At 38.2% G+C, this 22,331-nt stretch overlaps 1 protein-coding gene across 3 annotated transcripts in view; it reads left to right on the plus strand.

Annotated features, from left to right (window-relative positions):
• Nucleotides 1–22,331, plus strand: part of mllt3 (MLLT3 super elongation complex subunit) — a 54,785-nt gene that overhangs the window by 26,974 nt on the left and 5,480 nt on the right. For 2 of the 3 annotated variants that reach the window (XM_053497465.1, XM_053497370.1), the window contains exons 3-7: nucleotides 1,794–1,876; nucleotides 1,961–2,104; nucleotides 3,541–3,579; nucleotides 3,787–3,915; nucleotides 5,457–6,056. In XM_053497465.1, coding sequence (XP_053353440.1) covers nucleotides 1,794–1,876; nucleotides 1,961–2,104; nucleotides 3,541–3,579; nucleotides 3,787–3,915; nucleotides 5,457–6,056 — 995 coding nt within the window. The remainder of the gene's footprint in view (nucleotides 1–1,793; nucleotides 1,877–1,960; nucleotides 2,105–3,540; nucleotides 3,580–3,786; nucleotides 3,916–5,456; nucleotides 6,057–22,331) is intronic. The other variant, XM_053497444.1, reaches the window with a different exon arrangement.

Consider the following 22,331-nt stretch of genomic DNA (forward strand, 5'->3'; position numbering starts at 1 on the left):
ACGAAAAAACTAAACTAGGATTAAAATATTTCACTTTACATGTACTGAATGTATGTGTGAAAATTTGGGTTTTACTTTCTGAATTAAACCTTTTTTATGAGATTCATTGTTTGTGAGCATGCCTGTATTTTTTTTTTTTTTTTAAACCAAAAAATATAGACTAATATTTCAGTACTATTTAGGACATGCCAAAATATTTACAATGTAGTGCATCAGTAATAATTCTAAGCCCGAAAATGTGAACAGATTTAAAACCATGCAGGTCAAAAGCAGGATGAAATTACAGTTTTAAGTTTCCTATGACTGAGGCATGACCGAAATCCCCGCTTTATTAACTCCGTGTCAGGACAAATAAATAATACACTGGGAATGATTAACACACACTGGTCTGTTCTGGTTCTTGGGTGGACTGCGCTACAATATACTGCACAGATGCTGTGCCAGAACTGAGATATAAATTTATTACTTTTTTTTTCTATTTATAGACCATGTGCAAAATGTTTTTTGGCAAAGAACTTGTGTTGGATTGTTTGACATCATACTGTGGTACTAATAATGCTTTCCATGTTTAGCTCTGCTTTTAAAATTAGATTGTAATTGAAGGTGACTGTTTAATCATACCGTGCATTACTAAGCGTTTTACTAAGCTCATGTATGCGCTGTTCAGACGATTTGAACTTTGGTGTATTTGCGCTTTCTTTACAGTGCGTTTTGGGTTTGGGTTGCACCAAGAAGCAGTTGCACTTTAGCATTCAAGTGCATCAAGAACACAATTTAACCCTGATTTGACCCCATCGCAGAAGTTTCCAATGAGTTTCAAAAGACACTTTTGATTACATTTCCAGCCCTCTTCCTTCCCTTATGCCCCTTAGCGAAGATTTTATTGTTTTTCTGGTCCTTAAATTTATGAACTGTCAAAATGGATCAGGCCAAATGCGAAACTTTCCAAAAGTATATATTTTGCTTTGAATCAGCCTAGTAAGCAAACTAATAACTGAGAAAGTATGCTTGCTTTTACTGCCCTTAAAGAGTTTAACATGTTCAGCTATAGGTGTTGGGCTGCTCCCATTAGGTTCGCCACAAAAGCCCATTCAGATGGCATATTTGATTGATTTGGCGCAGATTTTTAAAAAAGTGATGGATGCCTGTTCCTGAAGCAATTCTGCCCATTTTATCCGGGTCTGCGACCAGAACTACGAGTCTGGGGTTTCCCGTCAAAGAATTTGGTCATCCATGAGACAGGTGGAGATACTTTCACTGTACTATTCTGGCAACACTTCAGCTTTAGTACCAACATAGTTCCTAAATTTAGTCCAATTCTTGAATTAGAATTTCTTTCTACAAAGCTGTCTGTTTAAATATTTGATTTGATTAAAAACAATGTATCATTTTTTTTTTGCATATTGAATCAAAAGCCTCTAAATTTGTAAATACTGAGCACCTTCACATTTCTAGTCTCGCACGAATATCTTTCGAGCATGCTAAAGTGTAATTACTAATGCAGACGTATCAATGTACAGCATTTATTCATTGTTTTCCCACAGTGGGAGCCTGATGAAATGGACTGAAATATGCATTTCTTTTATATCTTTCATCACACACACATTTAAAATTGATTAATGGCCTATTCTGGAATTTTATTACAATCATCTAATGCTAACAGAAGTCATTTTGTCAGGTTTCATTGGGAAGTAAATAATGTCTGAGCTTAAGAAGTTCACTGGCATTCTGCTAAAAGGTGAAATAATGGCCAAAACAAATAATTTTTTTTTTCTTCCTCCCCTCTGTTACAGTGTGTAAGGATCCACCATATAAAGTGGAAGAGTCTGGATACGCTGGCTTTATCCTGCTTATTGAAGTGTACTTCCGAAATAAGGTACTCGTTCAGTTTCCGTAGTCTTCACGATCCCCATGTCGTTTGAACGTGGCGAACTTGACCTCATGTCGTCCTGTTTATCAGGAGGAGCCGAAAAAAGTGCGCTTCGAGTACGATCTGTTCCTGCACCTGGAGGGCCACCCCCCTGTCAATCACCTACGCTGTGAGAAACTCACCTTCAACAACCCGACGGAGGAGTTCCGCAGGAAGCTGCTAAAGGCCCGAGGGGTAATGTACATTACCGCTCCGCGTATTCGTTTGCATTGTTCCCACCCCTGAATAGTATGGGATGAAACCTGAAACTGTGCTGAATAGGGCTGAAAGAAGCAATAAGGCTCAAGAATACGCTTGCTTTGCTGGTCATTCATTAACGTGGAACAATAAAGTTACTATTTATATTCTACCTGTTCCACTACGATATAAATGATGACCTCAGCTGGATTCTTTCCACCGGAATGAATGTTAACATACGGTTGATGATAATAGTAAAACAAAAAAAAATATATATATATATTTTAAGGATTTCATCAATATATTGCTGAATATAACATTTTTAAGATTTCACCCTTGAACATGTTGAAAGTAAAGCTATTTCAGCGTACATTTTGCGTGTAGAATGAGCGTTTGCCCTCTAGATTACGTTTTGTCTCGACAGCACATACAGGTGATGTGGGCGATATCACAGAACGGGTATTTATCATTTTAAGGTTTCCGAATCGGGGCTTTGTCCCAGCTTTTCAGGCATGTCTGTGTTTTTATGTGGGTGGTGTCATCAGGGAGAGCTGTGGGCACACACACACACACACACACACACACACACACACACACACACACACACACACACACACACACACACACACACACACACACACACACACACACACATATATGCACAAACACACACACGTATGCACGAACACACACACACCAAGGTGAGGGTGTAGCGCTGTTCCATTAAGCTGTTTGCCTCTGCAAGACTCCACAATAAAACCCACTGTCAGTGAGTTGGTCTTAAGGGAATTACAGTTCTCATCAGCCAACATGAGTAACTTTTGCAGGATGAATTCAAGTGGGCCAGTTCCAACCTGGACCATTCATCACTACAGGACACACAGACTGTTCTTGGTCCCATGCCAGAGGACACCACACTGTGTGTGTGTGTGTGTTTCTTAATACCCTCACTTTAAATCCTCACCCTGATGATATAATCATATCGAGCAATGAGTCATTCTTTTGGAAAATGTCACTATCTAAGGAAATGATCACATAGGTATGCGCTTGTAGGTTTTGTTCTCCTGATTCCTGCTTTGTTTGCGGGAATCAGAGAGTTGCCGGCTGTGGGTGTGACCTCAGTTGCCTTGCTACTAGTTGGTGTATAGATGGGGAGTCGCATGAATTGCTCCAGTTGATTGACAACAAACAGTTATACTGGAAGTCGTTTAATCTAGAAAGACCTTTCAGGAGGTTCAGTATCAATCAAACTCGGCAGGGGCTGAAAGGTCTTCTTCAATTTACCTGGTTTTTGCCTCTGGGAAGGATTTTGTCCTTCCATCATAAAATAAACTACAGTGGGGTTTTTTTGTTTAGTTTTTTTAATATCAAGCTTTTTTTTCTCTTCCTCCGTGACTTTTAACTGTCTAATTGTTTGCTTTCTATTTTGATAGCAACGAGACCCTCACAAAAGAAGTTCAGACGACTCTAAAGTAAGGATCGGTTCTGGGTTTTTTTTTTTTTTTTTAGTTGTTGAATTCAATGAATTACTAATGATTGCATATGAATGCATCATAAAACACAGACTTGTTTGTTAGTTTTTCATTTTCAGCATCGCTTCATTCACTCAAGTTGGTCACATGATTATTGTCCCAGTCTATATCTGTCTATATTTGAGTTTTGTTTTTCTTTCCCTTCAGGTGATGGTCATGCAAGAAGGCTCCACGTCTTTGTTCGGTCAGCAACTTAAGCTGCCCACTTTATCCAGCAGCTCACTGACACTGAACATCTCTGATGGCAAAAAGAACAAGTCTTTTCCAGGAGCAAAGGTTCGTATAAATACCTAGTTTAAGCCCCTCACAGCTTGCAAACTACTCCAAAAGAACTATGACTCACTTCTGAGCCTTCAGTTGCCACCTAAAGAATTCCCAGCTCTTCAAAGAACTCTTCTTAATCTTCCATATTTGACATGTTCAAATGCGTTCAGGGCATTTAGCTGAGAGTTTTTTTTTTTTTTTTTTTTAAGACGTTAAACATTGGCTTGAGTCAGGTATTTCTTGGCTGGGAAAAGGGCAAGTGCTTACATTACGATGACGTAAACTGAGCAGCAGGGTGTCCCGTTACAGGAGGGGTTTTGAATTAACTGTGAAATACTTATAGACCTCAGACATTTCCAGTTTCTCTCCTCCCGCCCAATCTGTCTGAAAGAACCATTTAAGAAACTGTTCAGGCCTTTTTAACTTAAAGCTCCACTTCAGTTATTAGTTTCCAGCAGTGTTACGCAGGCAGCTTAAGACCCCTTTTTTTTTTTTTTTTTTTTTTTCTCTCCCCCTCATGTATTGAGTAAAGCGCTTTATCCGTTACGCTAGTAAATCGTGCAGGACTGCGCACCTTCATATTTCTTCAGTTAGATTTTATTTTTAGTCTCCGGTGTCGTATCACTTACCCTGATCCGGCTTGAAGTGCTGAACACATGCAGAGGTTATGGTTGTCCCTACCGCACATGGAAATGGTTCCCAATCTAAACAGGCCCTCGCACGTGATGGATTACCCACAGATCAAGGGTCACTGGTAGCCTGACTGCTGCACAACTACATCAGCCTCCTTAGCAAATGATGGTCTAGCGACTTCTCCATGTTCCCTGGCTCATTCTGTGTTGTGGAAGCTGTAGTGATACATCATGTGCGCTTATTTGCACACGTTTTAAAATTTAGAAAGGTCGTACAATTTTTTTCCCCCTATACTAATGTACGTATTTTTCCTGAAGTAATAACACCCTTTTAAGCTGTTGAATATAGTTATAGCACCTTAACAGTAGAATACATTTATAATAGGGGCAGAGGATGTTTGTTTAATTTATATATCTGCTATATATATTAAAAAAATGAAGACTTAAAGCTTTCTGTCAGATAGAGTTGTATTCTTTGGCTTACCATAAGGAAGCCTCTTTGTGTTCAGAGGTCCAAGGGTCAACAAAAGATAGGGAAAATAAAAAGCTTTAGAGGTAGTTCAGGCAGGTCATAACACCTCCTCTGTCTAGACTGCCTAATGGCTTTACTACACAAGTGAAATATTGACAGGGGCTACCAAGCCTGACCTTGGGACAGACCAGCCCAGTCATTAGCACAGGAAGTACCTTGAAGCCTCCATGTCCAGGTTACAACTGAGGGTCTCGACTTCCCCTTCCTTGATAGCTTGATAGCTTACGTTCTTTCCATATATCCCAAAATGAGACTGTATTTAAATGTACAGTTTGGAGAGATACAGAAGCTTTTTGAGTTCTGTTGAGTAAGCATTTAACTGACTGGCCTGCTTATCTCTCTCATCACCTTAACCTAGATTTTTTTTTCTTTTTTAAACACTTTGTCAGCAGGACGGGTCCAAAAGCAGTAGTGCCCTCACCATTACCACCACCACCACCACCAACAGCATCAGCAGCAGCTCACTTAAGCTCCACAAACCATCCAAGGAGTACAAGGACAAGCCTTCCAAAGACTCGAAAGAGTCCAAAAGTGCCTTCAGAGACTTCGGCAGGGACTCGGGCAAAGTCTCCAAAGACTCCTTGAAGAAACCCAAAGAGAACCAGCCGCTCCGTGATGAGCAGCCCATCCCTAAGATGGGTTTCAAAGAGCCCAAGGCCATATCTAAGGAACACCGGGGGACTGATGTTAGCTTCTCGAGCTTGGGCCAAAATAAACGAAGGTCCTCGATGGACGATGAAGCCAACAGTACCAAAAAACGGAAAGGAAGTTTTTCAGAGACGTCGCAGAAGCTTCAGTCTGGTTCCGCCATGCTCCATCCTCATCACTCGGATAAAAAGGCTCTAAAGGACAAATCGCAGATCCGGCATGCCAAGTTAAGGGATAACGAGCTGTCTGAGAGAAGAAAGGTGCCCACTTTACCTCCTTTTCAGGATGTGGTTGACCCAAATGACTCTGATATGGACGACAACCTTTCTGCTAAATACGACGTAAGTGTCCAGTGGCGTTTCTCCTTGTTTTTTTTGCTGATGTTTCCTTATGTCTTTCACTGACTTTTGCTATATTTACATCCTACCTTTGCTATAGTGAGTCATCTCCTTGTGTGCCTGCAGCGTTGTCTATTAAGCGCATCTGTGCATTTGACTAGCGTTTTTTTAAATATGGTTTGAAGTTTTGAAAGCAGTGCATCACGGATTCATTTTTTAGAATTAAAGTAAAGGTCAGGAGTGTGCGTTTGTGTGCACGTGTGTCAAGCAGCACCAGTTGGTTCTGATACTTTATCCCTAGGATGCTCTGTTTACGGACAGTTCTGCCAGAGCATGCGGGAGTTGTGTAATCATCAAACGAACAGGTCATGGGAGAATTCCAGTAACACAGGTCTGGTCAGTCAGAAGGGCTAATAAAAACTTGCTGGGTGGTGGTATGCTGAGGCCTGGCTTTTCAGGGTGAGGTTCAGGCTGTCGGTACTGTGCAATGAAAGCAATTACGTGATTGAATTAGTGTTTCGTTGGTAAATTTGATTAGTTGAAGCAATGGGTCCATTTTTGATTTTGGATCGAGTCATACGTTTGAAATTATTTATTTAAAATGACTTAAATTCCTTAAAAATGCAAATTCTCTTCCATCCTTTGGAAAATACTCTTATTTTGTGAGATTATGTTTTTATCTTTCTTAGAGGTTATGGGAAGTTAGTGCATTACCGCCACTTTTTGGGCTGAAGAGTGGAAGGAGAGATTATGATTAAACATTAATGCTCTTTAGGGCTGCACGATTTGATTAACAAAATTGCATTTGGTTTATTTTGACACATTGTAGTTGTTATATAAAGTGTTATTTAGCTATTAAATGTGACATTGTGTATTCGATTATATATATATATTTATCTAGGCTAACAGCAAATAATGGCACATAATAATCCTCTCATTAAGAGGATGTTTGGCAATATTTATGTAGCACCTCGAATTTATAAAAAAGCTTAAATTATTGAGAAACAATACATTTACAATTTCTGCAAATATTACCTGTAATAAATTACAGCCTTTTGCGATTAAATAATAACATTGTACAAATTGCAGTTTGGTTATTTTTTTATGTACTAGTGCTATTAAATCAAATTGAAGATCAGAATGCCCAATAATGTACTAAGAAATGAGTGCACATTGGTGCTAAGCATAATTTCATCTGTTTAAAGCTCCAGACTGAGAATGACTCTTAAAATATACTACCAGTTTAACACGGAGTCATTCGATGATATTAATGAGCTCTTTTATAAACGACTTTGTGTTTTCCAAGGGGGTGAATTAGTATCGTTCGGTGTTTATATGGAAGCCTGAGTATGGTGGCAACATTTTGTCACCATGTATCATAATGTTATGATAAATACTCTCATTCCATGACAATATGTACTGTATGATGTGTCCATGTTGTTCCATGGAAAAAAAGCCGTGGGTGATGCAGTTGAGGCCAAATGTTTACATGCAAGACATTCAAGTTCAATTTTTCCAATTCAGACCCACACATTTCTTGTTACCCTGTGCTGCGTGTGTCAGAGTAACCACTTTATTAAGACAATTTTGAAGGTACGCTTAGTAGGGATGGGAATCACACCAATACGATATTGTGATACCTAGGTGCCGATCGTGATTCTTTTATTATTACAATTTTATAAATCTCCTGATTCAATAGTACATTTGTTTTCTTGTTCATCCCAATTTTAAGGCGAAAAAGTAGTAGTCCGAACTCAAAGGTTTTATAACTTAGCTTTAGTCAGCAGCTGTTGTCCATTCCTTATTACTTTTCTTACTTTAAACACTAACAAACTTGAACAATACGTAAATGCTTTTTACTGAGCAGCACGTTTCGCTGTTTTGGTAGCCGCATTAATTATTAGTTCTAAACAAACTTGGCTCATAATTCACTTTTACCATACTAGATGAAATCGTGTGAATAGTTTAGAGTGCACCACCTGTAGGATTAGAAAGAAACAGTAAAGTTTTACAGCCTAAAATGCTTTTACAATCTCAAATCTCGACTTGAGAATGGGCACGCGGCTTCTGAAGCACAAGATTGTCAAGGGTAATTTGAGCTCACAGTGCTTTGAGACTAGTGGAAGCCTATGTATTGAATGGCTTGTGAGACTAATTTGCTCTTAGAATTTGGAGAAAAAAGCTGATCGGTGGCTTTTAGCACTTGAGATTTTTGGTAATGTAATGTAGCACTATTAAAAAATGCCACTCGGAAGCTTGTGCACTCTACAGTACAGAATCTTTTAAATCTGAGGCTGATCAGTTGCTCACCGGTCATGGCCGATCAAGCTGAAAACCAGCCAATTTTGGTAACACAAAAGAATCCCAATTTATAATTCTCTAATGCTCATGTTCATTGTTAATGTTCATTGTCCTGATCTCAGTTGTAGCCAAGTTTTGACTTTCTAGACGATGCCTTGCTTCCTTTCCATCTTATGGTGTTGCTGGTGGTGTATTTTTAGCTAATCTTCCTTCCTCTATATCACATAGCTTTCTGAAGTCTCTTTTCCACAAAAAACGCATAACGTTGCGACCTCCATACTGGAATGATCTCGTTTGCCCAGAGAGTATTCTTTCAAAAGGCAAACCTATTTCAGTCCTGCTTTTGTATGCCAGTCTTGGTCTCATAGCTAATTTGTCACATTTTCAGGTGAATGGAGGATATGCATACTTTGGAGATTGATGCCTCCAACTTCATCTTAATTGTTTTCTTCTTGCTGTCTTGGGGTTTAATTGAAATCTGAGGACCAAAGTTCTTCTAGCACTAGGTCATAATTTTGCATTCTTCCTGAATGGTGTAGTGTCTTAAAAATGCCCCCATTTTTTTTTTTTTATTATCCAGTACACCCCTAATAAAGATTGACCACCAAGACAATTTTTCTCACTTTAATGCATAACATTTGTGCTAGCTAAATTTATGAAAATCATACCTATGTGTTTGTTGAACATCTTATTGTAAAGTTACTCCCTTCACTTTTCTTTTTGATTGTGGAATATACAGTAGCTATGGAAATGTTCCATTTAGGCATAACCACATTTGTCACTGTAGGTCAGGTACGGATCAGTTGAAACTGGCCTGGTGCTCAGTCGGCACTCCGGTTTATCCGAAAGATGTTCCGTAGGTTAGGGCTCTGTTTAGGCCACTTCCACACCTACCTTGGTAAACCATGAACTAAAAAAAGAAGTGTGTACATTGGTGCATTCCATTTGTGCATAGTAGCATTGTCATGCTAGAACAGGTTTAAACCTAAATTCCAGTGAAGAAAATCCTACAGCAACTCCAGCTACTGCAAAAAAATTGCACTAAAACCACAGTGTCGGCTGATACAGGGATACCTGATATCACATTCTATAGAGTTTTATTATTACATAGTGTAAAGATTGTTTGATGGTAGATGATTAACGCTTACCAGTTTAATTGTACAAAATGTACTTATTTTCTCATCATCATGTTGAATTTTATCTGCATTCCAGACAGATTACCTGTGATGAAAACCAGTGTGCATGTACTATATACAGTAATACAGTGGTTTACAGTAACTACAGTATCTTTGGACACCCATGATACAGATGTGCTTGTATCCACTCGCACACTTTGTGCCCTGTATGCAACCGCCACTGGTGTGTATGAAGGTAGAGCACATGACGAATATTAAACAGATATATCACAAAGCGTTATATATGAGACGAAAAATCAGTCTCATGCCTGTTCAGGATTTGACAGATACCTGATGTGACTTCCAGAAATGTTTGAGTCTGCATCAAAGGCATTTTCTCATGCTCTAGTTTCAGGGTCTAAGGATAATCTAGGCTGAAACCTTGTTGATGCACCAAAACAACCCAGTTCCTCTGATTTTTTTTTTTTCCTTTTTCCTTTTAAATCAACTATAATTTTATTTTAATTGTGATGGGTGAAGTGGTAGGTCTTTGGGTTTTGCTTAAAAACAGACCAAGCAATTCTAAAAGCCATGGGAAATTTATTTTACCACCTCTGAGCCAGGATAAAAAAAGTCTTGATGCTTAAGCATTTTAAGGGCTGTTCATTAAGTCAAGTTAAGTTAGAGACTGTTGAGAATGTACAGAGCAGGGTTTAGTAAGTGCCTTCGAGTTAACATGCACAGTACTGACTTCATTAATTTATGCATACATGTAATAGTATGAAGGTGAATAAATGATATTGCACTATTTGTGGCATCAAATCAACTATTGCATGTTTTATTCCCAAGGACAAACCCTACTTTTCAATGAAGCAGTCACGGATCTCTTTCTGAAGGGTTTTCCGGTTGACATTGTTTTAGTGCAACACTTTGTACCTCCACATCATCCCACAAACACTATAGCATCTCAGTATTTCTCCAATAGGAAACGGGATTAGCGGGCCACTGGAGCTGCCACACAACTGCCATATCCTCTCACTTTGTTTAAGAAAGAGGCTCTCTAAGGGAGGCCTGGTTTATTAGCTTTAAAGCAAGTGGTGAGATGAGATTTATGGTTTTATGGCAGCTAAGGAGCACGGAGGAGGGCTGCAATGAATAGCCGAGGTTCTTTAATCCCACTCCTTAAAAAACAAGTGAAAGGAAGAAAGACACGTCTGTGTTTATGACGATTAACAAATCCCAGGTGTTCCTGTCCACGTATTGGTGTGTCTGAGAGTCTGGAATTCTGAGTCCTACCCTATGCATGTAGCAACTTAACTCTGAAAGTGTCTGACAGCTAAGGATTAGATTTTTTTCTTTTTTTTCTTCATAGTTTTGGGTAAAATGTCAAAGGTGGACTGCACTTAGATTTGATTGATTGTAACAATTAGATCTTTACTAAAGACTGCATACTTGCAAAGAACTTTAGTAATCTTAGAGCAAAATTGCTTATTCTTGGTTACAGTTATACTACCAAATATCTAAACTAGCCCTTCAAATTTGATTCATATTGCAAATAAATATGCATAAAAATGCACTTAAAAAAAAAAATTGGTATAAGCTAACTTGTATTGAAAATTGCATATAAAACCTTAGCTTTGCTTGCTGGGATTTGTAATCACGATTGTGATTTTAATTGTCACATAAAACCATGGATATCTGCAACAAGCTAAGTCGATTTTCCTTAAATATACACTGCTTAATAAATAAACTATATCTTTTATGTGTATTCATAAATATCACAGCTAATTAAAATGTTGTGATGTTCCCCTTGTTCAGTTCAGTTTATGCAAACTAATGGACTGTACTGCATTAATTGTTGGGCCCCCATGCCAATTTTTTTTTTTTTTTTTTATGCGACAGGTTTCCTACCCTGCTCTTTAAATTTATTCCGTGTTAACCACCTCAGTCGTTGGCCTGGCTGCTGTGTCAGATTCTCAGATGGATGGTGATTAGAGGTTGATTTTTGGGGGTGCAGGGTTTAACCGTACTCTTAAATCTGTTTATGACGTTCCTATATAGGGGCTCTTTGGTGGCTGGGAAGTGAATAGGACAAAGGCCCTGCACCAGCCCAGTCATCAGTTTTAGAGCAATTGTAGATTTATGGCACCACAGTTGAGGCGATGCTCGTAAAGCCCCAGCACAGCTGCATGGTTCTGGTCGTCTGTGCAGCATGACGGCTATTGAACCTTTTGTTCACAGTTTCTCTAGTTTGCCTGTTGTCAGCTGGTGTGAAGTGACTCGCCGCTGCCATGTTATTTCGGATTAGAACCGTTACTTACGAAGTTGGCACGGGAAAAGCACCGGTTTACTGGAAAAATGTTGGCCAGTAACCGTGAAGTTTGTTCTTGCCCGTTATTAATGGGTGCACTTTATGAGTAATTTATGAAGAAATGAAAGAAACCAGACACTCACATAGTAATGTAGTGTATTAGAATTCACCGACTTAATCAGTTAACTAAATTGAAACAAGCCGTTGTAGTACCTGGCTTAGTTAGGAGAGTCGAGGCATATAGTCTGCAGCCAGCAAAGTAGCTGAAACCAGATGTGTTTCCTGGTAATATTAGGTACTGTGGGAACCACAAATAATAAATAAAATTTTCTATATTAACAAGATTCCCTTCATTTTATTTGAACAACTGGAACCAAGTAATGTTGCGTTTGTGGTGCTTTGTAAATAGTAATTTTTAAGTTGCGATATATATAGTTTCTATATTATTAATATAATATATTAATCTTGATGCATGCTTATACAAAGTGAGCAAAAGCATGTCTTTTATTAGCATTGTCAGAGTATGAACAGTAAAGCTCACAGAAAGCATTAATGTTAACGTCACTTCCACAGTTACTGTACAGCCCTGAGTGACTGCTGGAACAATTTTAATGCAGTTAACTTTAAAACTTCATGCAACTCTAAAGTAAAATTGCAGTACAGAGCACAGTTGCGAGTAGCATTAGCAAGACGCTACCTAGCTACTGTTAATGATAAGGTGTCTGTTTCCTAAACAGCGAATAGTATGGTCCAGGGCGGTGTCCTAGACTTTTGATTCAGTTCAGTTAGATTTTTGAGATTGCAGTTTTCAATTCAGTTTGATTCGCTAATTGTCACAAGCAGTTTTTCTCATGGGTTTTAAATTATCTAAAAATTACATGTATCTAATATGCATTGAAATGCTGTGTGTCTAGTGGTGTTGATTTTATTTAATTTTTTTATTTGTCATGTCTCATACAAAGTAATGATGGTATTTATAAATTTTTTCGTTCATCGTTTGTGCCAAACCCCGGTCCAGTAGGTGGGGGTATTGTACCAGCCGAATATAAAAAAAAGTAGAAGAAGCCCAACCCAAACACGGAAGATAATGCGGTTTTGCGCTTTGTGACGAAACCATCGTATGTTTTTAGGAAATTTGTCGATTTTATAGAATTTAACATTCGAACATTTAAATAAGTGAGTTGATAACTTTTCGATCTTTTAGTTAATTTATTCAATTAATTAGTGTAAATAAATGGATAAAATTGCATAATCGATTAAATTACATCGCTCGTGTGTTAGTTTTAACCAAGCAGTTTCTCTGTCTATGAACCAATCTATAACTTACAATACACATGTCACACAGTCCCAAAAACATGCTGGTTAGGTTGATTGACATCCCCAAATTGCTCATTGCAGTGGAGTGGCAACCTTTCCAGGGTGTACCCAGCCTCATGCCCTAAGTCTCCCGGGATAGGATAAGTTGCAGCTTCACCTGAAATGCCACCAATGTTATAAATGTGGAGCTATAAAACAAATTAATATATATTGAATAAATTATGGCAAAATATTCTCTTAAGATCATTTGTACTGTAATTTGCTATTAACCTAGGTAAATGTTTGAATATAAAATGGTTACATTTAATAGTTAAATTTTGCAGTTTAAATCACAATTACAATACGTCAAATCATTTATTTATGTGAAATCAAATCGTGTAGCCCTAGTTTCCTCCTTGCAGAAGAGGACATCAAACAGATACCAGCACCAGTGTTCTGCCCGTTTATTTTTAGTATAATATAATAATAGTCACAGTATGGATTGGAATGAAGATTTTCAGCAGGTAGGTTCTGTTTGTTTAGGTCTCTGTTGGTTTAGGGCTTCATTTTGGTGACTCACATGAGGCCGCAGGGCATACTTGTTTTGATGGAAGCTGCTTTTTCATTAGCTGTAAAAAAGTAATGTAGCATTTTATAGTTCAGCCACTGCTTCGCCCGTTACTCAAGCTTGGGTGACAGCTAGGCGAGGATCTCGGTGAGGGTCGCACTCTAGCAGCTTGAGATCTGCTCTGCTCTAGCTTCTGTTCACAACCTGAAGATGTCGGTACTTAAGGATTTCCCAGCGTTTCCACATGAGTGATTGTGCTGGTTATAGTGGTGGAGGGGTGCGGGGCTGCCCTGGCCGCGCTTTTACTAGTCTTTAGATTGGGGGCCGTCGGTCTCGAGAAAGGCTCAGTGATTTACAGTCTGGTGCTCTGGCCATGCGTTTGATGTCAGTGAGACTCCTAGACAGACAAACAGGCAGTAAAATGCAAAGAGGTAGAAGGAGAAAAAGGAAAAGGGGATAACAAAGAGAAAGATAGTAAAGATACTTCAAAGAACTGCTTTGCGGTCCCTCTGGCTCTGCAAGGGGTAAAAGTGTCTTTACCACCCTGCTTGCTTTCAGCAAAAATCTTACAGCATGTGTTGCTCTCAGTGGTGTCACTATCAATTTCTTTTTTTTTTCCCTTTTCCCCTCTAAACTCATTCAAATCTTTTGTATTTAGTGTGAATCATGAGCCACTGCCAGATGCCAAGAAATCTCCAGTTTATTGATTTTTTTTTTTTTTTTTTAATCAGCCTTTAAAAGAGTACAGTGTTCTATCTTGTACCCTTTTTTCTTCCAGACAAAGATGTGGTGTACTAGAAGTTTGTTTTTAGATGTCTGGGGAAATCTCTCTGAATAGTAGCAAGATGTTAGCTTTAATGAGCTCTGAGTGAGGCCATAAGCTCTTAAAAACTCTGTCGAGGGCTCTTTGGATGGTTTGATAGTTTTTTGTTTTTTTTCTTGTCATTCAAGTAGAACCCCTTAATTTCTTTGTTCACGTTAAACTCCTTCATTTGATGTAGGGTTCTATGTGGAACCTTCAGTGCCCTCCCCCCAGGAGAAATAACATCAGTTCTGGACAATTAAGTTGTTTATTGCAAATTAATTATTTTCATAATAGAGAATATCGAGCAGGGAATCTACCATCACAGAAGACTAGTTTGCGTAATCAGGCTAGTGTGATATCGATTTCCCTGCTCGAGAGTCTTTATTTTGAAAAGAATTAATTTTCAATAAACTATTTAATTGTCAAGAAAGACAAAAAAAACAAAAGAAAGCACCATTTCAGGTTTAAGTCAGGAACAGCTTGCCACAAAAAGCAAAAACAGCGGCAAAAGCAAAAACTCAGCTGGACTGTTAATTTTTAAGTGATTCTTTGATGATTAGCAGTGAACAGTAATTCAAGTATATTTTCTGATAATTATTTTACAAATTGGTGTCTAATATTCATTTATTAATTTTTCAGTGTTGATGCCAGTGACTATTTTTGAAACATCACTGAAAACTATCCAGAATAGGCATGGGGGATGGGGGGAAATTTAATCGATTTATCACCTTAACATCACCTAAAGTCAAACATACTGTAATAAATAGACCGAGAGCCTTATGAAAAATTGTTGATTTTAATTTTGCATAATTCAATGTAAAAAAATAATAATAATAATAATATACACAACAAAAACAAACAAATCCCTCTCTCTCTCTCCTTGTGTATATACTCACCTAAAGGATTATTGGAACACCTGTTCAATTTCTCATTCATGCAATTATCTAATCAACCAATCACATGGCAGTTAGTTCAATGCATTTAGGGGTGTGGTCCTGGTCAAACTGAATGTCAGAATGGGAAAGAAAGGAGATTTAAGCAATTTTGAGCGTGGCATGGTTGTTGGTGTCAGATGGGCCGGTCTGAGTATTTCACAATCTGCTCAGTTACTGGGATTTTCATGCACAACCATTTCTAAGGTTTACAAAGAATGGTGTGAAAAAACATACAGTATGTGGCAGTCCTGTGGGCCAAAATGCCTTGTTGATGCTAGAGGTCAGAGGAGAATGGGCCGACTGACTCAAGCTGATAGAAGGGCAACTTTGACTAAAATAACCACTCGTTACAACCGAGGTATGCAGCAAAGCATTTGTGAAGCCACAACACACACAACCTTGAGGCGAATGGGCCACAACAGCAAAAGACCCCACCAGGTACCACTCATCTCCACTACAAATAGGAAAAAGAGGCTTCAATTTGCACAAGCCCACCAAAATTGGACAGTTGAAGACTGGAAAAATGTTGCCTGGTCTGATGAGTCTCGATTTCTGTTGAGACGTTCAAATGGTAGAGTCAGAATTTGGCGTTGTTCCTGGCGGAATTTGGCGTTGAATGAGGTTTCTTGAACATGACAATGAGTTCACTGTACTAAAATGGCCCCCACAGTCACCAGATCTCAACCCAATAGAGCATCTTTGGGATGTGGTGGAACGGGAGCTTCGTGCCCTGCATGCATCCCATAAATCTCCATCAACTGCAAGATGCTATCCTAACAATATGGGCCAACATTTTTAAACGCTTTCAGCACCTTGTTAAATCAATGCCATGTAGAATTTAGGCAGTTCTGAAGGCGAAACGGGGTCAAACACCGTATTAGTATGGTGTTCCTAATAATCCTTTAGGTGACTGTATATATAAAGCAACATTGGAGATTTCAAAACTATAAAAGAACACATGTGAAATTAGTTAATTGTGTAACAGCAACAATAGTCAGTTGTTATTTTAAGACATGAAGGTCAGATGTTCTGGAACAGTTCTTGCAAGAACAGTATTGTCAAGTGCATTTGCAAAACCCATCAAGCACCGTGATGAACCTGGCTCTCATGTAGACCTACCCAGGATAACAAGACCAAAACTTACCCCTGCTGCAAAGAAGTTGTTCATTTAGAGTTACCCGCCTTAGAGATCATCAGTTAACAGCACCTCACACCAGAGGTGTGGACTCGAGTCATGTGACTTGGACTCGAGTCAGACTCGAGTCATGAATTTGATGACTTTAGACTCGACTTGACAAAATATAAAAAGACTTGCAACTCGACTTGGACTTTAACATAAATAACTCGGACTTTCACTTGGACTTGCACCTATTGACTTGTAAAGACTTCCTACTTCCCAAAAAAAGCCCAAAGATAAAAAGTATGTTAACACGGTCCGCTCTATCTCTGTTTATGTGTCTGTGCGCGTGTGTGTGACAGAGCGCATGCGCGCATTCGGCACGACATCCAATCAAAGTACCGTAGATTCTTTTGATTCGACAGCGTCCAACACGTGACAATAACGTGCACGCGCCAGTTCGCGAAATGATACCCAAGGTAGCTTCGTTTGGCTATAAAAAATTGGCTATATGCGCGGACCACTGAGCTTCTACAGAACGCAGTAAAGGCCAAAAAGGAACTAACTCTAGCCATCAGGATGTGTTTCCCTTGTTATCTTGGACATATTTAGAATGATGAACCTCGGCTGAGTCACTTGTAGGCTGTAAACATGTCAGTACATGCGTTGTATTGCTTATATTTAATCACTGGTATACACTACCCATGATTTGTTTATGCTATTTTATCAAGGGATTTCTTTTAAATACAGTATATATTTAATACAAAGAAATGGACCACTACGAGTGCTGATTTCTTTCATATGCAGTTTGGGTTTATTCAAATAATGTGACCTAGTGAATTGACACGCGGATAAAATGCTAATTATCTCGCATGATAATAATAATAATAATAATAATTATTATTATTATTATTATTATTAGTTATAATATATAATATTTAACTATAATATAATATAATAATTATTATTATTCATTTATATATAATAATAATTATTATTACTATTAGTATTATTAATGTCTTGAGACTGTATCTGACGGGTCTGAAAAGGCATATTTGATATGAAATATTAGACAAAATACTGACATGTTTACAGCCTACAAGTGACTCAGCCGAGGTTCATCATTCTAAATATGTCCAAGATAACAAGATAACACATCCTGATGGCTAGAGTTCGTCAGGGATTAAAAAACACTAACTGTCCTTTTTATTCTTTACCGCGCGCTGTAGAATCTCAGTGGTCCGTGCATACCCCTTTGCTAAAAAAACGCATCCTGATGGGGGAACAAACTTCGACACAGCATGAGGTAGCCTACGTGAGTGTATCACACAAGGTAGGGAGCAAAGTTCTTTAATGTTATGTGAAGAAAACGTTATTGTTTGTATAAAGTAGCCTACTTCATTAAGAATATGTGCTACCATTTTACATTGCTACTAGCATTTACTAACATTTGTATTTTTATGTATCTGAGCAATGTTCTTTCATAAAAAAAAGGTTTGTTTAATAAATACAGATCTTACAACCATACATAATCTGTATACATTTTATTTTTCTGCTAAAAAGACTTGAAAAGACTCGAAAGTCAAACCATAGGACTTTGGACTTGACTTGAGACTTGTTGCCTTTGACTTGGGACTTGACTCGGGACTTGAGGGCAATGAATTGAGACTTACTTGTGACTTGCCAAACAATGACTTTGTCCCACCTCTGCCTCACACTAGAGCTGTTATGAAGGCTTTACAGAGCATGAGTAGCAGACACATCTCAACATGATTATATCTTATTGCATATTTTGGATTCCTTTAGCATTGCTTTAAAATGTAGAAATAAATAAAAATCCGGAATGACTGTTAAAAAGTTGTAAAGTGATCCCAAACTTTTGAGTATGTCTATATGCATGCATGCATAGCTAGTGACCAGAATTGGCTGCTTGATCAGTCGTGGCTGATCTTGTTGTACATATCCAAGTCCTGAGTATGTAATGTATAATCCTGAGTGATTCAACAGAAACACATATTTATTATCAAAGTTGTGTAAACTGAAAAAGCTTTTTCTCCAACTTTAAGAGTTTTTAAATGTGCTCGTCACACATGCTTACACCAGTCTCAAAACACAGCGAGTGCTATTTAGTCTCAAAACGTGCCCATTAGAAGCCACGTGTCCCTGCTCTAGAAGCTCTACACGCTCACGAAAAGCTGACTGCACTCTGCTCCTAGTTGATCAAAACACACTCCAGATATTCAAGGCGGTAAAATGTGCAGTTTCTTTATAATCCTACACTAATCTATTCCCAGAATTAATATCTTTTATATTGGCTTCCCGTTTGAAAGGAGTTTATTATTTGTTACGTTTGTTTAGAAATATTAAAAATGGCTGATGACATAACAGAGATGCATGCTGCTCAGAAGAAATGTATTAAATTTTAAGTTAAGTGCTAAATGTTTGTATTTTTGTATTTATTTGTATTGTTTAATTGCTGTATTTGGTTTAAAATTGAGCAAACTAATGTTATAGGGAACAGATGTGGTGATAATGTATCCGGAGATGACTGGTGATGTGTATGTGGTGATGTGTATGTACAGTGTGTGTCTGTATATGTACATTCATAGACACAAACACACACACACACACACACACTGTACAGACACAGGGGCGGGTTCAGGGTGGTTCCAGGTAGTGTCAGTTCAAAACACCTGCTCAGATTTTAGATGCATATCAATCTGCTCGTCTGCTGTTTCCTTTGGGAAGAAAAAGACTGGGTTTTTTGAGCGATTATTTGTACCGCTGCACTCCGAGTTAAATGATGGAACTTGAATAAAATGCATGAAATTGGAAGATCTGGAAATGAAATGCATTGAGAGTAAATGACACTGTAATCTTATTTAAAGATGATTCAGTTGTTCCATCACACAAGCCTAATCCAAACTTGATGTGCTGGTGCACTTAGGTGTTAATCCACCAGAAAGAACAATGCAATATTCAAGGGATTTCTGTCTCCTGTGGTTCTTCTCAGGGTTTTAGTGCTGCAGCTTTCTGTTAGTTTATAGAAGCAGTGTCAGGCATCTTGGTAAACAGTAATGTACTCTGTACTTTGTTTACTGTTGTGCTCCATAAAACCTTTTCGACCTCAGTGTGTGTGTGGATGGTACTGTACGTGCTTTAGTAGAGGTGGAGTAAGCGATCCTTCTCCAAATCAGAATCATTTCCTCTCTATTAGTCTGTGTTTAATTAGGGTTTACCCCGTGGCTTTGTCTTGAGGATTTTTGAAAGCAGTTCAGTAGGAGTTAAGCTTCTTTTAGACAGTTACTCTCTCAGCTGTGCTTAGGGGCCTTGTAAATTCTGTACTGCGTTTTTCTACAAGAGACCCTATTTTGTTTCACAGAGGGCTCATCAGAAAAGAATGTAAACAAATTAATTGAGATTAACTTTAATGGCGTCTTTAGAGTCTCTCTTGGGCTGTTCTCCAACAGGAATTAAGTTAATAGTATTGCACTGAACTTTCATGCTCCCCCCCCCCCCCCCTTAAAAGCATGTTCTCCTCCTCCTCCTCCTCCTCCTCCTGTGTGAGTGCAGAGCTTTGTGAGGGGCCTTTCAGCGGAGGGTTACAAGCCACAAAGAAATGCAGGATGGACTTAATGTGAAACTTAAAACCTTCAAAACTGGGCCAAGTGGAGAGTTTGGACCACAAATGTGGCCGGCCCTCCTGTGTGTGGGGGGGGAAGGGGTAAAGGGGTTGGGGGTGTTCTTCCTTTTAATGTGTGGTTGATTTGTTACAATAATCCTGGGCCATCAGTGTAGCATGGTTTCGTAGCAGAAGGTCTGTGGACTGTTGTTTATGTATCTCGTTTGCGTCAGTGCTCTCCGCAGCTTGCTTTAATATTCCTCCACAAAGCCAACAGTGCTTCAGCAACAACACACATCAGAGAGCTTGGTATAAAAACTCAAAGGTCCTCCCAATTCTGAAAAATGACTTTAGATGACCTTTTGTGGAGAATTGTTAAAAAGTAGGACACTGACGTATTGCTTTAAATGTTATGTTGAAACCTTGTATGTTTTTTTTTTTTTTTTTTTTTTTTTCAAAAAGCAGTGTTTGGACACACCTTTCAATCCAATGTTGTTGATTTATTTATTTTTTTTCTACATTCCAGACCAAGACTTTCAAAAATATGATTAATACATGTGGAATTAGGTAATTGAGTAACAACAACAGTCTTTTATTTTAAGATATAAAGATCAGCTGTTCAGTATCGTCAAGTGCATTTGCAAAACCCATCAAGCACCATGAAGAAACTGGCTCTCATGAAGAACATCCCGGGAAAATAAGACCAAAACTTAGTTCTGCTGCAGAGGAGAAATTCATTTAAAGTTACCAGCCTCAGAAATCGCCAATTGACAACCGGCACCTCAGATTCGAGCCGTTATGGAGGCTTTATAGAGCATAAGTAGCGGACACATCTCAATATCGACTGTTCAAAGAGATTATTGCATATTTTAGTTGCCTTTAGAATTGGAATTGGATGATGTATGCAAACTGTTAACTCTGTTGGTGTGTATGCAATTTAATTGCTTTTTTGTTGGTTGATTTGTTGGTTAATTTAGCTGCTAGTGATGGGTCGTTCATAAACGATTTGTCTTTTAACGTTACCGAGTCTTCAACCTGACTCAGAAGAACGAGTAGTCTCGGAGAGTGGTTAATTTTCTACTGGGCGCACATGCACAAAGCATCGCAATACCTCTGTAGGTTATATACAGGAAACAGAAATGAGTAGCTCACCTCTCGAGTCCGAATTTGTTACGTGACTCCCATAGACGCTATGCAGTGCAATAGATTCAAAAGAACGAACCACTCGGACTCATTAGAAGAACCGCTCAATTCTGTTTCCTGTATAATGCACTGCATAGCGTTTATGAGAGTCACGTGACAAACAGAATATGCAGGTCATCTCAAGTTCAAGTATCTTTTGGTCCAAATTGTTAGTTTGTTACTTAGTTAATTGTTTTTTGATCTTATTATACGTATGTCCTTAGCTGCAGTGTAATGTTTTCATTACCGGGACTATAGCCAAAATTTGTGTATGTAGACATATTGGGGGTCTGTTTATTGAAAATGTGACATTTTATATTATTTCTGATCAAAAAAACAAAATGAATTAAATGACTCAAAAAAACATTCATTCATTTTGATGAACGAGATTCAAAGAACCCTGTCACTAAAATGATCCAAACGTCCCATCACTATTAGCTGCATCGATTCAGTTTTGATTCAGTATCAGTTCACACATTTTGTTATTTAAATTAATCAACTCTTATTGATCTTAATTTTTATAAATAGCTTAAAAATATTTCAGTTAATCAATTAATACACAAGGCAAATCTGATGATAAAATTTAGTGAAACAAACTAACAAATCGATAATACACAGCTTTCATGTGATCTTAGTGTAGTTTGCAATTATATAGGCCAAAAGGTACAGTAGATGGGTAGCTATGGGATAAATTATAGTTTATTTTCATTTAAATCAATGCAGCTCTGGAGAAAGGTTGAATTTCCTGGTTATGAGTGAAATTGTATGTTGTATCTTTTACGCTGTGTGTGCAATACAAACAAAAAAAAAAAAACTCTTCCCAACTTACTTAGTAACCCAGTGTAAGTATCTATCCAGTGACGAAAACTTCAAAGCACTTTTTGTAAGTCCCTCTGGATGAGAGCTTCTGCCAAATGACTAAATGTAAATGTGTGTTTTGTTTTTTGTATGTGGGGAAATTGTGTATAAGCACAAGCACTATGTGCACGTGTGTACGCGTGTGTTGTAAATACCGCAGCCGTGGGA

This window comes from Clarias gariepinus, chromosome 1 (genome assembly GCF_024256425.1).
Source record: "Clarias gariepinus isolate MV-2021 ecotype Netherlands chromosome 1, CGAR_prim_01v2, whole genome shotgun sequence".
In the NCBI taxonomy this organism is placed as follows: Eukaryota; Metazoa; Chordata; class Actinopteri; order Siluriformes; family Clariidae; genus Clarias; species Clarias gariepinus.